Source organism: Chenopodium album, chromosome 8 (assembly GCF_948465745.1).
Source record: "Chenopodium album chromosome 8, dcCheAlbu1.1, whole genome shotgun sequence".
In the NCBI taxonomy this organism is placed as follows: domain Eukaryota; kingdom Viridiplantae; phylum Streptophyta; class Magnoliopsida; order Caryophyllales; family Amaranthaceae; genus Chenopodium; species Chenopodium album.
This window is the reverse complement of record NC_137841.1, coordinates 75123630-75140959: the sequence shown is the minus strand read 5'-3', so window position 1 is coordinate 75140959 and position 17330 is coordinate 75123630. Positions and strand designations below refer to the sequence as shown.

General features: G+C 35.8%; 1 protein-coding gene across 1 annotated transcript; it reads right to left on the bottom strand.

The window, feature by feature from the left end:
* Nucleotides 1–941: 941 nt before the first annotated feature.
* LOC145642418 (clathrin heavy chain 1-like) lies at nucleotides 942–15905 on the bottom strand. Its single transcript, XM_081693596.1, has 31 exons — nucleotides 15752–15905; nucleotides 15560–15644; nucleotides 15071–15275; nucleotides 12843–12931; nucleotides 12649–12727; nucleotides 12404–12531; nucleotides 11122–11220; nucleotides 10933–11041; nucleotides 10533–10612; nucleotides 10191–10418; nucleotides 10034–10099; nucleotides 9690–9806; nucleotides 8843–9040; nucleotides 8631–8747; nucleotides 8437–8496; nucleotides 8209–8295; nucleotides 7934–8017; nucleotides 7712–7846; nucleotides 7550–7612; nucleotides 7368–7472; nucleotides 6294–6406; nucleotides 5941–6193; nucleotides 5691–5827; nucleotides 5329–5607; nucleotides 4248–5250; nucleotides 3456–3941; nucleotides 3159–3329; nucleotides 2846–3031; nucleotides 2020–2142; nucleotides 1672–1782; nucleotides 942–1438 (listed from the first exon to the last, which is right to left on the bottom strand). Exons 2-31 carry the CDS (start codon nucleotides 15605–15607, stop codon nucleotides 1268–1270), a joined length of 5130 nt encoding a protein of 1709 aa, XP_081549722.1. The 5' UTR covers nucleotides 15608–15644; nucleotides 15752–15905; the 3' UTR covers nucleotides 942–1267.
* Between the last annotated feature and the right edge of the window lie 1425 nt (nucleotides 15906–17330).

The following is a 17330-nucleotide window of genomic DNA, read 5'->3' as shown; positions in this document are numbered from 1 at the left end:
TAGGTTACTAATATACATCAGAATTTTCAAAACGGAGCACTTTGTAATTAGGCTTTGTTTTCTCAACATTTGTGCCGATATGATATGGGATGTGAGAGGTTCCAGCCCAGTAAAACAATTTTCCTTATCAATTAAAAAATCGTGTTTTATTTCATAAGGCTATTCTCTTAACAACAAAAATAAGACTTTGGTCTACAATTCTAGATTGTGATGATTCATGTACTCTTTGTTTTGAGAGTGCGAATTTTTCGTCTCATCAATTTTATTTATGAACTAGCAAATTGAATGACACAAAATGTAAAATTAGTTTGCCTCGTTACGTAAGATTTAAAGTTAATTTCCTACGTACATAGAATTCACATACTCCTACAGAGTATTTAAATGTGCCACCAAATGTCGATAAACATTTCTCCTCATTTTGTAAAGCTTCTCGTTTAAAAAAGTCATTTAAAAGCATTAGAGATGTTTTGAGTGGAAATTAGTAAAGAAGTAGTACTTAATTAATGAGAGTTCAAAAATCAAAATTAGTCCAGACCAATCCCAACCTTTTTTTAGGCTTCAACGAAACCAAATTGAAACCCGAAAGAAATTCATCTTCAATTTCCAATTGATCAAATCTACTTTGCCAATTTAAAACGGTTTTTTTATTAGCCCTATATAAAAATGCACTCTCTTTGTCTTTCTTTCATGTGAGTTGGGAAGTCATGTAATATATTGTTAGAATAGTTTCGATGTATAGTTTTATAATGGCAAGATTTTATAATTTTCAATACAAGTAATATATAATCAAAGATATTAATGGTCAAAGAAGCATTTTAAAGAACATACATAGTCAAAATGGATAAACAAAAAGAAATAGAGAGTAAATCAAAAGGGCAAACAATTCGGAGAAAAATATTGCTCTAGATGGAATCAATTAATAAATTGAGCTGGGAAATTAGTGGAAAATTTAATACGGCCGTTCAAAATCAATTTGCAACTCAAAACGGACTTCAGCTGGCTTACAAGCAGCAGCAGCCAAAAAGAATAAGTTTGTGTCAAAAGAATGAAGATACAAAAATGTACATCAACCATATATCCCCTAAAAAGAATGCAAAAATTCAACATTATTCTCAGATTGACCTTTCATTGTCCAGTTCGAGTATAGCACATAAGAAAGTGTTGAAGCTCCCGTCAGAATAATTAGCACAGCAAAATTTCAAACTGCAGCTCAACCGCATGATGAGAAGCAAGCTCAGGATAGAATGAATTCCCCGAACTATGCAAACTAATAGCTTCCCATAGGTGGCATTCCATAAGCAGGCATAGGAGGCATTCCCATACCGCCCATTCCTCCCATAGGGAGAGGAGGTCCATAACCTCCCATTCCTCCCATAGGTACAGAACCTGGCATTGGAGGAGCAGGCAAAGCCAGAGGCAGCAACTGAGCATACATATTCTGCATCAAAGGTATAGATTAGTTTCTATTCAGGAATGGAAAAAGTGTAGAAGGATCATGTGCGCAAGACAGAGGAGACATGCAAAGATGATGATATCAAAGCACTTCCTCTAAAAGATTAGATTCGGACGTGTGAAAAGGGAGTTCAGCAGCTAGTTATATGTGGACACTAAAAAATAAGAAACACGGAAGTTGTAAAATATGATAGAAACATAAAGACCATAGGTAAATACCTGTTGAGCAATTACGTCCTTCTCATCCTGCTCTTTAGCCTTCACTTCCTTCTGGGCTTCAATTTTGTCCTTGATAAGTTCATCAACCTTGCCTGTGTACTCACGGATAAACTGCAAGAGAGATCAGATATGAGAAATTTACTTCTAATGCAAAATGCGGCAGTACAAAACTTTGCTTTAAAATGTTCTGAACTTATTGTGGTTTGTGTATTCAATGACCAATAGTCAGTCTCACACTCCCAGCAACCAGTTAGTATACTGGCATACTGGTAAACTTGAACTAGAAAAGGTTTTTTTAAAAAAAACCCACTTACAATCCTTTCTTACAATGAGAACCACATTTGTTACCTGCAATAAGTATGGGAAGGCAAAATCGATCATATTGTTCATCCAGGCAAGCTCAAGGGCAACATCTGGCCGTATCACATCATAACAAACAAAAAGACATGAAGCAAAGCACTCTTTCTTCCCCTGCAAAAGTAAATTCAATGAAAGTTAGCCCCAAAAAAAATGGTACTTGTCAGTGTACAAAAGATGACAATCCCCGTATTATAGATTAAATAAGCCTCATCTGACATAACAGTAGCAACCTAGTTTGGATTTTTACAGTTAGCAGGCTCCAAATAGGTTCAGATATGTACATAGCATTACGTCTAACCAGTTGAGAATAATATCAGCCTATCAGGTTGCTCATGCAGTCATGAGTACATGGGTTTTTAAAACAACATCAATACTCCAAGAGAAACCAGGGTATTTCACAAGTATCTTGAAAAAAGAAGAATTGTTACAAAATAATAAACATCATATTTACTGCTATTTCAACATATTCCGTGTTCCATCATGTACCCCCCCCCCCCCCCCCCCCCCCAAAAAAAAAAAAAAAAAAAATCGTAAGCACTAACAAGGCCCTGTGAAAATCAATTACTTCAAAGAACAAACATAATAACAAATTAGTAAAGATAAGCTTTAATCAGCAAAATTAAATATATGTTCAACAAAATTATTTATATATCAGTAAAAACAATTTAAATACAGCAAAAATAATTTAAGTCTGTATATACTAAGTGAAAAGAATAAGGCATATAATGCCAAAACAGAGGCACAAGGAGAATATCTTTAGCTAACCCATGCCAACAACGCAGGCCATTATTGAAAGACAAGGAAAAAAATGTACCTCCTGTATGAAATAAACCAACAACTCCTCTGCCAGTTCACGGTCACCAGATTGTGAACACGTTTCCATCGCATCTCTATAATGTTTATCTTTCTTAGACAGTGCAATAGATTGCTTCCATCGACCTGCCTTCTTATAGATATAAGCAGCAACACGTCTCATCTCAAGAAGCTCATGTTTCTCAATCTGTCATCAACATTACTATGTAAGTATGAGAGAAATTGTATGCCCCTCTTTATCAACGTCCGTCAATTGAAGAAAACAACAAAGCTGCCACCAAAATAATAGAAAAAACAGGAGATAATGCAATCACCTTTTGTGCAAGTCCTATCTGATCAAAGTTATCATGTAAATCAATTGACTCTCGCAATCTATCATAGTCTTCCTCCTCAACATATATTTCATTCAGGGCCTCATTTACAGCAGAGACATTATTGCTCTGGACAGCAATCATGTATGGCTTCACAAGATACAGGTGACCCGCCTACAAAACAAGAGATACTAAGTGAAAAGATTGCCAAAAAGAAAAGATTGCCTAAACTAATTCAGACAACAATCATTTTGAGGCATCAAAGGAAATATATTTATAAGAAAAGGATAAATAACCAACCTTTCTCATTATATCAACCACACGTGTATGGTCCAAACGAAGTGCCAGCACATTAAGCATATCATTTATTAGATCAGGATGCTCCTGTAGGTAGAAATGCACAGCTTTGTAGTACAGCTCTACACTGGCAACTTTAGCCACGACATCTTTGAATTGCATGTGATCCCAAGCCTCGGGAGAATGATTCATTACAGTCACAACAGCATTATCAAATTCATCATATTGAATGTACAAATATGTGAGTTCTTTCCAGTGCTGCTGTTCATCGCATGCTCTGATAACCTTAGGAATGTTTAGACGAGTAGCGAACAGCTTGATGTGCTCCATAAGCTTCTCAGAGCGATATCTAGCATAAAGTATCCCCAGTTCAGTAAAGATGCCCATATGTGCACGTTCCAATCCCAGACCACTTTCCATCAAGGAGATTATCTCGTTGAAACAGCCCCTGTTCTGGTAATACTGACTGACCTCTTCCATGTCATCCACCTAAAATTTTGACACGTATAAGACAATATCAAACTATCAGTCTTCCACAAACAGATAATATACATATCGCTAGCCTAAACACAGCATGTCAAGGTTAAGTAGCTTATAGAAACCTGTGACATGCTTAAACCAAAAACAAAAGAATATAACCCTTCTCAGCATATCAGACCAATTTTCAGGCATGTAAACAGTCATTATCAAGCATGTAATCAAAGTAAAATCTAACAAAAACAGCACCTCACCCCTGCATAAAGAATATAAACAAACAGATAAATCATACTTCCATAATTATTTATTTCCAAGTACCTGTATAATGATGTTGAGACCACAAATCTGAGCTAATCTGAACTCTTCAGCATCAACACAAGCAAAACAAACTTCCTTCCATGTCTTTGCGCTATTAGCTTTCCGTGCCGCATCAACAGCACTTTGGAATTGCTTAAGCCTCACTAGGGTAACAGCTAGCTTCGCCCAGTTAGAGATAAAAGCATATATTATCTTTGCAGCTTCATATAAAGCTTCATCAAATAAGCGATCACCAACATTTTGGAGGTTGGCAACATTTGGCATGAGAATAAATTCCTCAATGTCACTCAACCTATCGATCTTGGCATAAGCATATATGAGTTCACTATCCACCCTAGGCTCCTTTGTTTGCTGCCTAACCATAAGAAGATACTTCACCAGGTCATGATAGACATCTGCATCTTCAGAAGCACGAATCACATCCAAAAATTGAGTGGAATCCTCTGCACGTATAAATGACTCTATTGCATCACTGACCAACCCTGCTCTCAACTGAGCCTTTGCAACTTGGCTCCAAACAGCATCTTCTTCAACCCGGAATGCAAACTCCACAGCCCGGTCAATGCTTTCAATATTATCCAACAGTACATTAACCGCCTGCACGTTCAGATTGAATTTCTTGAAAATTGCAAATGCTTCTTCATAGAGTTGGGCCTCAACCGCCACTTCTCCAACTGCAGGTCCATCAAAATTATCCAGCCTGTTGACATAATCCATGACTCTAGATGAATCTGCTTTAATGGCTGTCAATATGAGAAGATTTTGCAGATTTGAATTCCCACTAAAAGCAGAGTTCTGTAAAACAATCTTTTCAAGAAGTTCAATTAATTCATGAGGGAGATCAGCTGTCATAAAAGCTTTGACTGCAGCAGAAACTTGTTCTGGACTCTTGCTTTCAGGCAAAGCAGTGGACACAACTTGATCAATGATCTGCCTCCTATACTCATTCTCAGGATTGAGGACTTTCTCCCAAAGATCACCATCCATTCTTTCAACAACATATCTGGAATAGAAGGATAAATCAATAAGCACTTTTAAATAATTACATCGCAACGATAAAAATGCTTAGGTATTCACCAACCTTGCTTGTAGCTTGAACAAAGAATTCTTATTTGTGACATTGATAAGCTCATCGTCACATTGTCCTCTCCTATATGCAACTACTGCAAGGGTGGGGTCACGCTTCTCACAATATTTACCCACAACACGTGAATCATAGTATGGGTTAGTAGTGAGAAAGTGCTCTGGATTATTGTTACTCTCAATGATAATTTTTCCCAGTGCATTGTGCACATGCACATCTTGGCTTCCTTCACTAACAAGATGCTCAAGAAATTGAGTGAGCAGGCGAAGTCGATTCCTGAAATATAAAAGAAAAAAATGACAAAGCAGATCATGAAAATAGAGAACAAGAAGTAAAAATATTCATCGCAATGTCAGCACCTCTTCTCACATTCCTCCACTAGTGGCTCAACTGGAAGAAGAGAGCGAACAGAGAGTATCAGACCCTTGATAAAATCTTCAGGGCATTCATCATCAAGCAGCTGCCCAACAACTAGTGGAGCATTTCCCGGATTAACCTAACACATCCAGATGAGTCCTTGTCAGCAATATTATAATACAGTATCAAAATTCAAGGATCTAAACTATACATGCTCCAACAGAAAGAAACACATCTATATGGTGGTCATACCTTCTGAACATAACCTTCTATATAACGAAGCATGTTGTTTACATATAGGTAGTGTGTGAGATCTGGAACATAGCCAAAACGATCACAGACATTAATCAGAGGACGTGCATCAGGAAGTTTAGCTTCCATCAAGAAATTTTTCGTCTTCTCAGCATCATAAAAGTTGGATTCTCTAGTCACTCTTTCTACTTCTTTCAACTGTCCGGTTTTGGCAGCTGATTCGATATATTTAAAGTGAATTTCAGGATCCTCACTACATAGAAAAATAAATTGAGGTTTACAATTGGATAAAGATAATAACAAAGAAAATTTTATAAACGAGTTAAACAGGCCTTCACTTTGTAGAATATTACCTGGAGCTCAAATATGATCCAAGGAAAAAGTATATCCCTTCATATGACTTAAATTGCTCAAACAGCTTAATGCATGAATCTACTCCTAACTGCTCACTGTACTCCTTAGCAGCCTGCAAATATCACACAGCATAAACATCCAATTAAGTGGCAATATACTTGATTGTTAGCATACTAATAGTACTGGTGAAAGCAATAACTAGATTTTGACATGATATGCTCAAGTTAAAGGAAAAATGATACGTTCAATTTAAGTCTGTTATCTCTATAAATGTATACAGATTAAAAAAATCTTGAAAAAGGTTAAATTCCCTTACTTATTTTAATATAAGTTGGACACATGGTAAGATTAATATCCAGTGTAACATCCATAATATGCTAAGACTAAATTATATACTTAAATTATACCCCTTCCATCCAAATTCATCTCAACACTTCCTTTTTGTGGTGTCCAAAGTTATATTCATGTATAAAGGTACTAGTTTCCTTTATTTTAATTTTCAATACAATTTCAATACATGATAATAATAATTATCTAGTGTAACATTCATAATTTTCTCATGGTAAGTTACATTCATTAATCACATCCCCTCCATCCAAATCCATCTCAACATTCCATTTTGTGGTGTCCTAGAATCTTCATCATACGTTCTTTTCCTATTTCTCTCTGCATCCTATCAAACTTTCAACCTCTTTTTTACAATACAATTTTATCTCTATCCAACCACTTTCAATGGTGTATTCCACACTAGCTACTATAGACCACCCTGTAATAATATCCAATTCAATTTCCATAATTCTACGAAAAATACTTGTTTATTAAAGCAAGAGCAGTAATCAAACCACCCTATGATAATAGACCACTTTTGACATCTATGGTCCAATCTCATTAGCCTTGAGTCATTGCCTATATCCATAATATGTGCTCAAATATTGAACATGTACACAAATTTAAGACACAAGGACATGATCCTATATTTGGACTAAAGTCAAGAGGTATAACATCTGCATTTGTATAAATTAAAATTACTTCATATTTGCTTAGAAGTCAATAGAGAGCAATTGTGAGAATACCTGAACAATAATCTGAAGGTTGCCCCTGAGATTGACAAGTAAAAGGTCCTTCATGCACTCCAATGCCCACTCACGTGATAGAGTCCCAAAGAACTCAACAAGTGCCTGCACATGTCCAAATTGTTAGCAACAAGCCAATCAATTTAAGTAAATAAAATAAAACCAACCGGATAAAATTTAACCTGTGGTTCTATTGCATGAGTGTTCACGATAACACGTTTTATATCTGGTAAATCAGTATAATGCTGCAAAAATTATTGAAATATATATATATGTCAGTAAGGGACCTCAATTCATAACAAGGTTGAAAAGGATCAATAAGAACAGAATTTGAGCCCAATTACCCGAAGAGCTTGGATGTATAAACCAGCTTTCTCACAAAGCTGAGCAACTCTAGAACGATCATAGTGACTAAACATTCCATTAGCCAAAATGGCATCAGCCACATTAGGGAAGGTAACAAGATTGATTTCCAAAACCTGCATCATCCACAAGTCAAAATGCTCAAGTATTGTTGATGATTATAAAGATACCTCTACCATTCATTAAATCAGTTGATGCCATACCTTAGTTTGCAAAAAACCATGTTCAGGCAAATTTGGCTTTAAAACATCTAGCAGAAATGCGGTTGCTTCCCGTATCAAGTTCCTCTGAGATACACAAAGAGAGAGAAAAAAGGTTCATATGTTTTGACAAACAAACACAACAACCACAGAATTTCACTTTCTTTAAATGAAATAGCAAGAAGGTAATAGGTATACAATTCTTCAAATTTTACAGGTTCCACGCGAAAATATAACAAAAAAACTAGCAACAGTGTAAAGAAGGAAAACATCCACACCTGAAGAAAAAGATCAGTTACTGTGTTATAATCAACAGGACACCCTCCCTCCATTTGGGACATCATCAACGCAAAATTGACAGCACCCTGTAATGAGCATTTGACAAATAAGCACAGATTACAACATATTCTTCAATGACCTACTACACAGTTAATGGAATAAAGTATACCATGGCTTTTTACCTGTCTTTTTAAATGAAAAAAAAAAAAAATTGTCAGAAAACATACCTGAGGATCTGTTCGAAGAATGGTTTGAAGGAGGAACAAGTAATCTGGTGTGTAACCGACCTACATCAAAAGAAAAATGTAAACAACTACAGCACATGTAATAGTGAGAGTAAAAAAACGAATGTGAATAGAGCTAACTTATAGCATAACAGCATATAGAAATAGAATATAGTAAAATGAAGATCTATCTTTACCTGCTTAGAATAAATGAGAATTTTATCAAACTCCCTACGCTCAGCAAAGGCAGCAACAACCTTCGGAGTTGCTCTAGCTTTAATATATATTTTCAAAGCAAGGTCTGTGTCAACAGTCTGCAAAATCAAAAGGTATACGGAACATCAAATAACATTCAACAGTCACAAGCAAATGAATTATAAAGATAACCATAAAATAACTGTCAATATACCTTCACTAGGTCTCCAAGTTCCTCAGTGCACTCCAATTTGTCCTCTGCTAGCCAGTTCTCTAACAGATTTTTCTTGTTCTGATTCACAACAAGGCGGGATAGTTCCAAAGATTCAAATGCATTGAGCTTTCCTCTAGTTAAAAGTGTCCCAAAGTATTGCAACAGAGGCGGTGTCTGCCCTGACTGAACGGGAACACTCTGCAATAACAAACCACCAGAAAATGAAATTCTGCTTTACAGAAAACAAATACACAAAATAGCTTCATGCTCCATGGCCTTCATTTATAACAATCATTTCTATGTTTTTCACATGTTGTGGAATACAGTTCATCTGAAAAGAAATTGAGCATAATGATTTAATGAAGCCTCTGTTTTAGACAATATGAGATGTAGGCATGTAGCTGTGTCCAGATATCCAATGCATCTAAAACTTGCCCCCAAGATAAAAAGGAGTCTGATTTCTACTCTTATGAAGCATGATTGATAAAATCTACCAAGATAACATTAAGATATAATTGACATGATTTTCAAGGAATAAGAGAACTCGTAACTTACTCATATGCAACAGTGGCCTACTCGTGTTTAACTCTAAGCTCATTATAACTGATGTGTGCCATAAAAAGAGTTTGAATATAAATAATAACTAGATCAAAACAAATGAAAGAAGAGAGGAGATGAAAGGTGGAAGCTGAAGCAATACAAGCTAAATAAGAACTGCAATTGTCCATTCATATGCTAATTAACAACAATCAATGCTAAAAGGAACAGCTATGAACCGGACGAAGCCAAATAGCACATATGATAAAAGGCATCAATTTGACATGAAAAAAATGCACATGGGGAAAACCTGAAATTTTGCAACAGTGTCAGGAGTACGCAGGATCCCTTGTGGGGATTCAGCAGCAAGCTCTGCAGCTTCCTTATACTTAGTTTGGGAGAACAACTCTTGGAAACGCTGGACAACCTGAAATAAGTAGAAGATGGCAATTTAGCAAATAAACAATCATCAAAATAGCAACAGGAAAAGTGCATGATATAAATATGATTTATTTTTTTTATAATCCTTTAGGGCTTAGGCAGGTTATTTATCAGTTATTCCAAGTCAGCCAACACCAGATTCATAAGAATCATAACCATGATAAAGCATGACCTCAAATCAAAGAACCACTGGGAAAATAAAAATCAACATACCAGATTTTCTGCACCAGGGAGATTACCCCTTTTGGCAAGATTAACAGCAAGCTCCAAATTGTTCAACTGCAACAACCAGATCCATAAAGATTATAATACTCAATAACAGCTCATTAATTTATTCCAAATCTAGAAAAGAATTTTATTATAAACACACCTGCCCGCTGACAAAAGGAACAATAGTAGCCTCATTGACAGTGGCAAGAAGAACCTGGCCCCTTCGGTTGATGGCATAGAAACCTCCAGCTGATGCGGCTTCTGATGTCAAAAAAATTGGATCTGGACTGATTCGATTCCGATAAACAGCACTGGCAGTCTCAAGGTCATACACAAATAGCAGTCCAAGCTTGGTAACAACAAAAATTAAACCATACTTTTGGGACATCTGCAGAAGCAATAAATGAATTTAATCAACAAAAAGTGGTGGATAATAGTAACTAAAGACGCAGCATGTACTTTAATGTGCCTGCACAAAATGAGAATATAATCTAGGAACTACCTGCATAGCAACTGGAAAATCATCAGCAAAATCAGGAGGGAAGAATAGATCAGCTTGCTTCTTTGTAAAGCCTGGCTTTCCTGTCAATTTAGCACTATGTCAAAACAGATGAAACATACTACACACCATACTCATACCAAAGGCAAGGAAATACAACTGATTACATGCGCTAATGCACTAATGACTTAGGTCCGAATTATTTCAGGAAATAATGATGCCTTTAACAGAGAACAACTATATAAGATATTATTTCTAGTAACATATTATATGAAATGTAATAGTAATGAACTGAATTTGGCATAAAGATACTAGCAAGAACAAAATCGATATGACAACACATACAAGCTCACTAAGAAAGGAATTGGGGGATAAGAACAACAACCAAAAAAAAAGTACAAACCTGGCTGGGCACCAAGTTCTATGATATGCAACTTTGAAGTAACCTGGCCAGCATTCATGGACTTCGTAGCAAACACAATAAGAGTAGAAGGGTTCTCATTGCCAGGGACCTATGAAAAATAAGGGAGTATTAAAGAATTTTGAATGCAAAATAGATATCCAAGAAAGTCAAGAAGGGGAAATATCACACTTTATATGAGGCAAATGACGCAGCATGAGCTTCAAGAGCTTGACTGCGCTGCTGATCCAGAGAATAGAGCTGCATACTTCCTTTCACAAGTTGAGGCCTCTATAATAGGAATAAATTATATCAGAAAACTATGATGTCAGAGATAAAACAGAGAAGCATTCAGAAACTAATGCGTCTCCATAATTAAATAAATTAATGCAGGCAAGAAATTTAAACACACCACTACCAAAGTGCCAATCCTTAACATAGCATAACTATACCAAAAGAAGATAACAAACAAAACCAGCACACAACAACTACATGACATGAAAACCCATTGAGACAGATTAGCAAACCTAATTTAGTTTGTACAGAACTCAAAGTGTAGGAAAGAACAGCAGACTGTGTAAATCCAAGACCTGAAAAAACAACTTCCAGAAGCCCAGTCCAAATCAAGTATTTAACATAGTTTTAAGTTGATAAACACAAATTTTAGCGTACATTAAATCATCAACACCTAAAAAGATGAGGGGGGGAATACTGTCTATAAGCTCGACAGAGCTCAGAGCTTCATGATTTCTCTCAATGATCTACAAGTACGGAAAAAGTAGAATCTGATTACTAAAAAAGAAGAGTCTGCTATTCACTTCAAAATGGATTTCAATACTTTAAACAGCTCATTCTCACAGGGTACAACAATTTTGTAAAATTACACTATTACATGCGCAGTTACAATACAAGATATTAAAGTTTCAGGTTACAAACTAAGAACAAGGGATCATGATGCGGGGCGTTACGATAATTATGACCTATTGCAATTTTAAAAGGGAGGATGAGTATAAGGCTGAAACCAAATCATGCTGGGTGAGGCCACATGATATGCCAACGGCTCAACAAAAGGCACATCACGGAAAGGCTATACTGTCAGACCATATTTGACACAGCATGTGGACCATAACTAAAAGGATACGCTAATCAAACCATCTACTACATACTACTAAGATATGTAGTATGTAGTAAATTGGGGATTTTCAGAAATCATATACTACATACTACTAAGATATAGGGGCCGACTGCCAATCCACCAACAAAATCCAGAATCATGTAACCTCTTTAAACACGGCCAAGACACAACACAAAACAAGATTGCATCAGCAAGGCCATGCCCTCACCGTGCCTGAGCTGGGCCATCCTTGCTGGCACTGCCCAATACCAGCTTTGGTTGATACTCACAAGCATTCAAAAATCAGCAATTAGCAGATGCAATATTTGTGCAACAGATATGACCAGATGAGTTTCTTACCTCAGGGGAACCAGGTGCAATACCAATCAAGACCAACCACTTTTCAGATGGGTCACATTTATAGTTGATTATTTGATTGTTTGCCAAGTTAGCAGTCCTTTCAAACATTTTTACAGGTTGAGAATCCCCTGCATTTCAAAAGTCACAGTAAGGTTGTTAAAAGGGCAAGATAAACCACAACAGCAGTGCACATGTTTGCTAGGAAAGCAAGGGTAAGTAGATCAAACATGCAAACTACATCCCACCTTCAATTGACCAATGATAAACTGACGTCTGAGTCACGAGTCCAAGCATTTTTGCAGAAATCCACTTCCAAAAGACAACCTACACAAAAGCAAAGATTATGGGTCCAATGAAACAATGAATAGAAAAAAAGGGAAATGCAGTGTAGCCCAATATAACCAGGCATTACTCCCTAATTGTGGTTTTAGGAATTTACCTGCTCAGGCATTTGGTGTGATTTCACCTTCGTTTTTGTTTCAATGTTAAATATCTGCAAGTGGTCTTGGGTGGTCCCAGGAAGTAGGGCTACACAAAAAACCATGAAAAATCATAAATTTCATCATCCATCAAAGGTGATCAAACAGCTATTAGCCCAGCTCATTTGGCTACAGTAAAATTTTAAAGTAATCCATTTTAAATTTCTTGTTTCACGAGATTAGTCAACTATACTTGTCATATTAAGACTAAAAACATGAGCTGATTGTTGTATTAGCTGCTGTAAATAACAGATAAGACCAAATTAAGACCCAGGCATGTTTTTAAGTCTTCGCAACAGTTCCCAAACCTTGCCACAGACTTGTTGCTGAAAAAATAACTCAAACTAAAATCATTAAGTCTTTGTTCAAATATAAAAAGCACCACATTATACTCATGAAGAACCTACATCCCCATGCCTTCATATTAAGACATATTTGCAAAAACAAAATAACTACTTCCTCGTCTCATTCATTACTTCCTCAGTCACCTCATAACAGCAATTTCCAGCACTCAAAAACTCCTTTTCATAGATTCACAAAGACTATCCAAGAAACTCATTTTAATTACAATGAGAGTGCACATTGAAGCACGGAGGTAACAACATAACCACTCTTGAGATCAATATACACTTCAGCATTGACTGTACATTTGAGTCCTCACATGGGAATATCACAAACCTATATCCTTGAGCCAACTCTTTAAATCATCAGAAACTTAGCTCAGATTTTACACTCAAATATACCTTAATTAAAGAAAAATCCTAAAAATAAACTTGAGGATTTCGTTAATAAGCCCAGTTAGGCACAGAGCCACATGTTCCTGACTATAAAGAATCTCCTATTCATAGCCAATCCTTCCTAACACCATTCATCATTCATATTAAGCCAAAGTCTTTCCGTTTGCAGGTATGACAGTATGAGATGTTAGTCTTACTAAGCTTCCAAAAATTATGAAGTAGTCTTATGATCACAAATTCACAATATAGCTAAACAACCCTTTTGGTATAGCTAAATGAGAAATTGGGAATCAAATATGGGATGACTAGATTTATTTTTTTTAAAATAATAATAATAAAAAATGAAGAAATAAAACAAAAAACATATGCTAATAGGGAATGGTTAAAAGCTTGAAGTATCTAGCAAAGGTACATCTCCATGAACCGCATTTTGCCAATTATACAAAAAACAAAACCATATTATTTTGTCACGGTTGAAGTGTCAACACCATAGAGCATGGGTTCGAAATTGTTTAGTACACAGAGTCAAATAAGCCACTAAAGGGTCTCACCTATCTTAATTCTCTAAACAAGTTCGCATTTAGAGTTAATGCACCATATGTCAATACTACTACCTCGATCCCTCCAATTATCTTCCACTCAACCATTTTGGCTCATCCCAATTTATTATTATTATTTTTTTATCAATAGAAGGATAAAACTCCTCCTCAATCCCCAACACATAAACTTGGGCTCCACCTTCTCTTTTCTTCCTCTCAATTAGATCAAAACCTTTCCTCGAGGATTCCTATTCCTACACAATCTCTTAATACTATTTCTTTCTCTGTCTGATTCCAACAATTTCATTCATGTATAAGTAGTGTCTAACATGCAAATGGCCCACCCTCTACTGGTTTTCATAAAATATGTGCCAAATCTTAAGTGGATGAAATGAAATGGAAGAAGTACTTTACCCCACCCATGCCTCATGAGTTGGCTAGTAGTTCTTTTCTAGAATATGAATATAATAAAATAGATGAAACGTTTATGACAAATCAAAAATCTCATGATATCATCCTCAAAGCAACAAGAAAAACCATTAATACGAATTATGAGGTACACATACACATACATGCATCTTCGAATAATATTTTATATTCTTTGACGTGACATTCTTGGTTAAGGTTAACATCAAGAATAAGATAGTTCAACGTTCAACTTAGTACATTTAGAAAGTGGGGCAATGGCCTACAATTTCAAACCATATTAGAAATAGAGAAAGGAAAATTTTTATAGTTTAAAGGAGTGAGCATCATCATTGGTCTACCCCTTTTAAAATTTCACCCACCATGAAAAAAATCAACAATATAGAGGAACAATCGCTTTGGTGACCACTAAACAAATATACTAGCTACAAATTCACAATAATGCAAAAGTTACTCATTGCATAGATAATTAAACATCTCTCCTACCTTTCAAAGCAAGGATTCGAGTATTCGGATTCATGAGAGCAGAATCCGCGGTGATAGGCCTTCTTAAAGGTTGCATCGGCATGCTCATATCAACAATTACAACACTATTTTGCGGAGATGTTTCCCGCACACATATATACTTCTCTGATTCCATGGTCACATTGTTAAATGTGATGAATTGTTGATTAATTCCAATGCTAGGCAACTGCATCGACGAAACAACAAAATTACCACTTCGATCAATCCTCTCATTTCAAATTACAACAAAATCAATCTCACTGATCCATAATTTGCAGTCTAAAACTCGCATTTCATCAAATCGTCAAATCACACAATCATAAAATGACATTCAATTCAGATCCAGATAATTTTTCAAAATGTATAAGCATTACTCAATCCAAACTTCACAAAATCATCAAATCACAAAATATTACAGCATGAAATCAAAATCAAAGCATGGATCCGTATATAAATTGAGAAAAAACTAACCGTGAGAACTTCCTTCATCACGATCGGCGCATTCGCCGCCGCCGCCATTGTTACGAGATCGAAATGTCGAAAAATTCAAAAGATTCTGCAAAAAAAAAAAAGGAAAAATGTTGATTTGAATGTGGAAAATTGAATTGAATTAGAGAGAGAAAGCGTTGAAAGTCAAGTAGAAGAGTTGATCGCAGGCCTTACTTGCCCAAAATAGGAGAGAGAAAGCTTAACGAAGATCAAAAATGGCGATTCAAATTCGAGTTGGCAAATCTGAAGAATTTTACGAAGGGAGAGAAGTGAAGAGGAGAAATGGAAAAAATAAATTGAGAGATCGTGTTAAAATGTGCTTCATTAGTGCAACTGCGCTATATTTCGTTAAAAAAAATCCCTTTTTTTAAAAAATCTTTTTTATTTTCCTGTTTTATTTTTATTTTTTTTATTTATTCTATTTGGGCTGAGATCTAAGCACTGGAGGTGAAGGTACTCATAGGCACATAGCCCAACGGGCCTGTGTATAGACTTGTATGTTGTATCCATATTTGCTTATTTTTTCAAAATAAAACATTTGGGTGGATAAAGAGAAATTGAGAGAGAGCTTTGTAACACCCAATAATTCTCTCTTTAAACCTGTGAGGACGCTGAACAATATTCAAAAGAATTACTGGCGTGCTACCGCCACGTGTTCAAACGTTAAGGCTTTATCAGAAAATAGCAGCGGGAAAACTAAATCAGTTATAAATAAGTTTCAAAACCAACGAATGAAACCAAATTAAGTCATACAACTTGGAACCATTAAGGCCCTTAATCAAAACCCAATAAAAGTAGTAAGTGATTAAATTCAGTGTTCAAATAAATTCAAACCCAAAAGAAATAGTGTCGAATAAAATCGAATTAAAATAAATTCAAACTTGCAAAAGAAATAATATGCAAACAACCAACTCTCTACTCAAGATCCCACAACCCTGATGAATGTTGCATGTGTAAGAACTTGTGGTAATTCTGCTCCCCAATATTACAAGTGTAAAAATTGGATCGTCACAAGGTCATTGAAAGGCGAAGGTCATGACCAAAGAAAGACACACAAAGCATGCAATCAGCAAAGCTGAGTACATACAAGCTGCAAAATAAATTAAGAAATCCATAACATGCTACTAATAATCAATCATCATACATCATTAAATTATAGAATCAACACACGACTCAACTATTTATATTACTAAGACTCCATTAATTAATAATAGGTAAATCATTATTTTTATTCATTGGATTACGCAATAGACAAGGTTGTCCAACCCATGCTCCATTTGGAACATCAATAAAAGAAAAACCTCATGCCTCCTTTCGGAAACATCAATAAACATCCAACGACCACGGGCGCGACTCCGTGACCGTAGTTAGTATGAGATCTCACCTAACTCCTAGTTTTGAAAAATATTTGAAATAAGAGACTCGTAGATCAGACTCGAAAATTTCGGATCGGATTCGGATCGCAATTTCTCCGATCCGAAAATTTCGGATATCCGATTTTTCGGATCGGATCGGATCAGATATCCGAAATTGAACAGCCCTAATCCAAACATAGCCTTAATCTTAATTTAATTTGCTACTATGTATTTTATGATAAAATGAGAGGGGCGGCAAGGCGGGAAACAATTTGAAATAAGCTTTGGAATGTAAATATCTTTATAGTTCTCGATTGGAGTAAAACATCTAATGTACTATGGACTATGGAGCCCTCACTCATGAAGTTATGATATCATCCAACAAAGAACTCCAATGT

Bases quoted from the DNA above. Each gene is read 5' to 3' on its own strand.
- LOC145642418 (XM_081693596.1), bottom strand. From the start codon at position 15,607: ATGGCGGCGGCGGCGAATGCGCCGATCGTGATGAAGGAAGTTCTCACG. The intron at 8,296-8,436 runs GTATGTTTTCTG...TGCTCATTACAG, and splicing joins TTCTTCGAACAGATCCTCAG to GGTGCTGTCAATTTTGCGTT. The intron at 5,828-5,940 runs GTATGACCACCA...TGGATGTGTTAG, and splicing joins TAGAAGGTTATGTTCAGAAG to GTTAATCCGGGAAATGCTCC.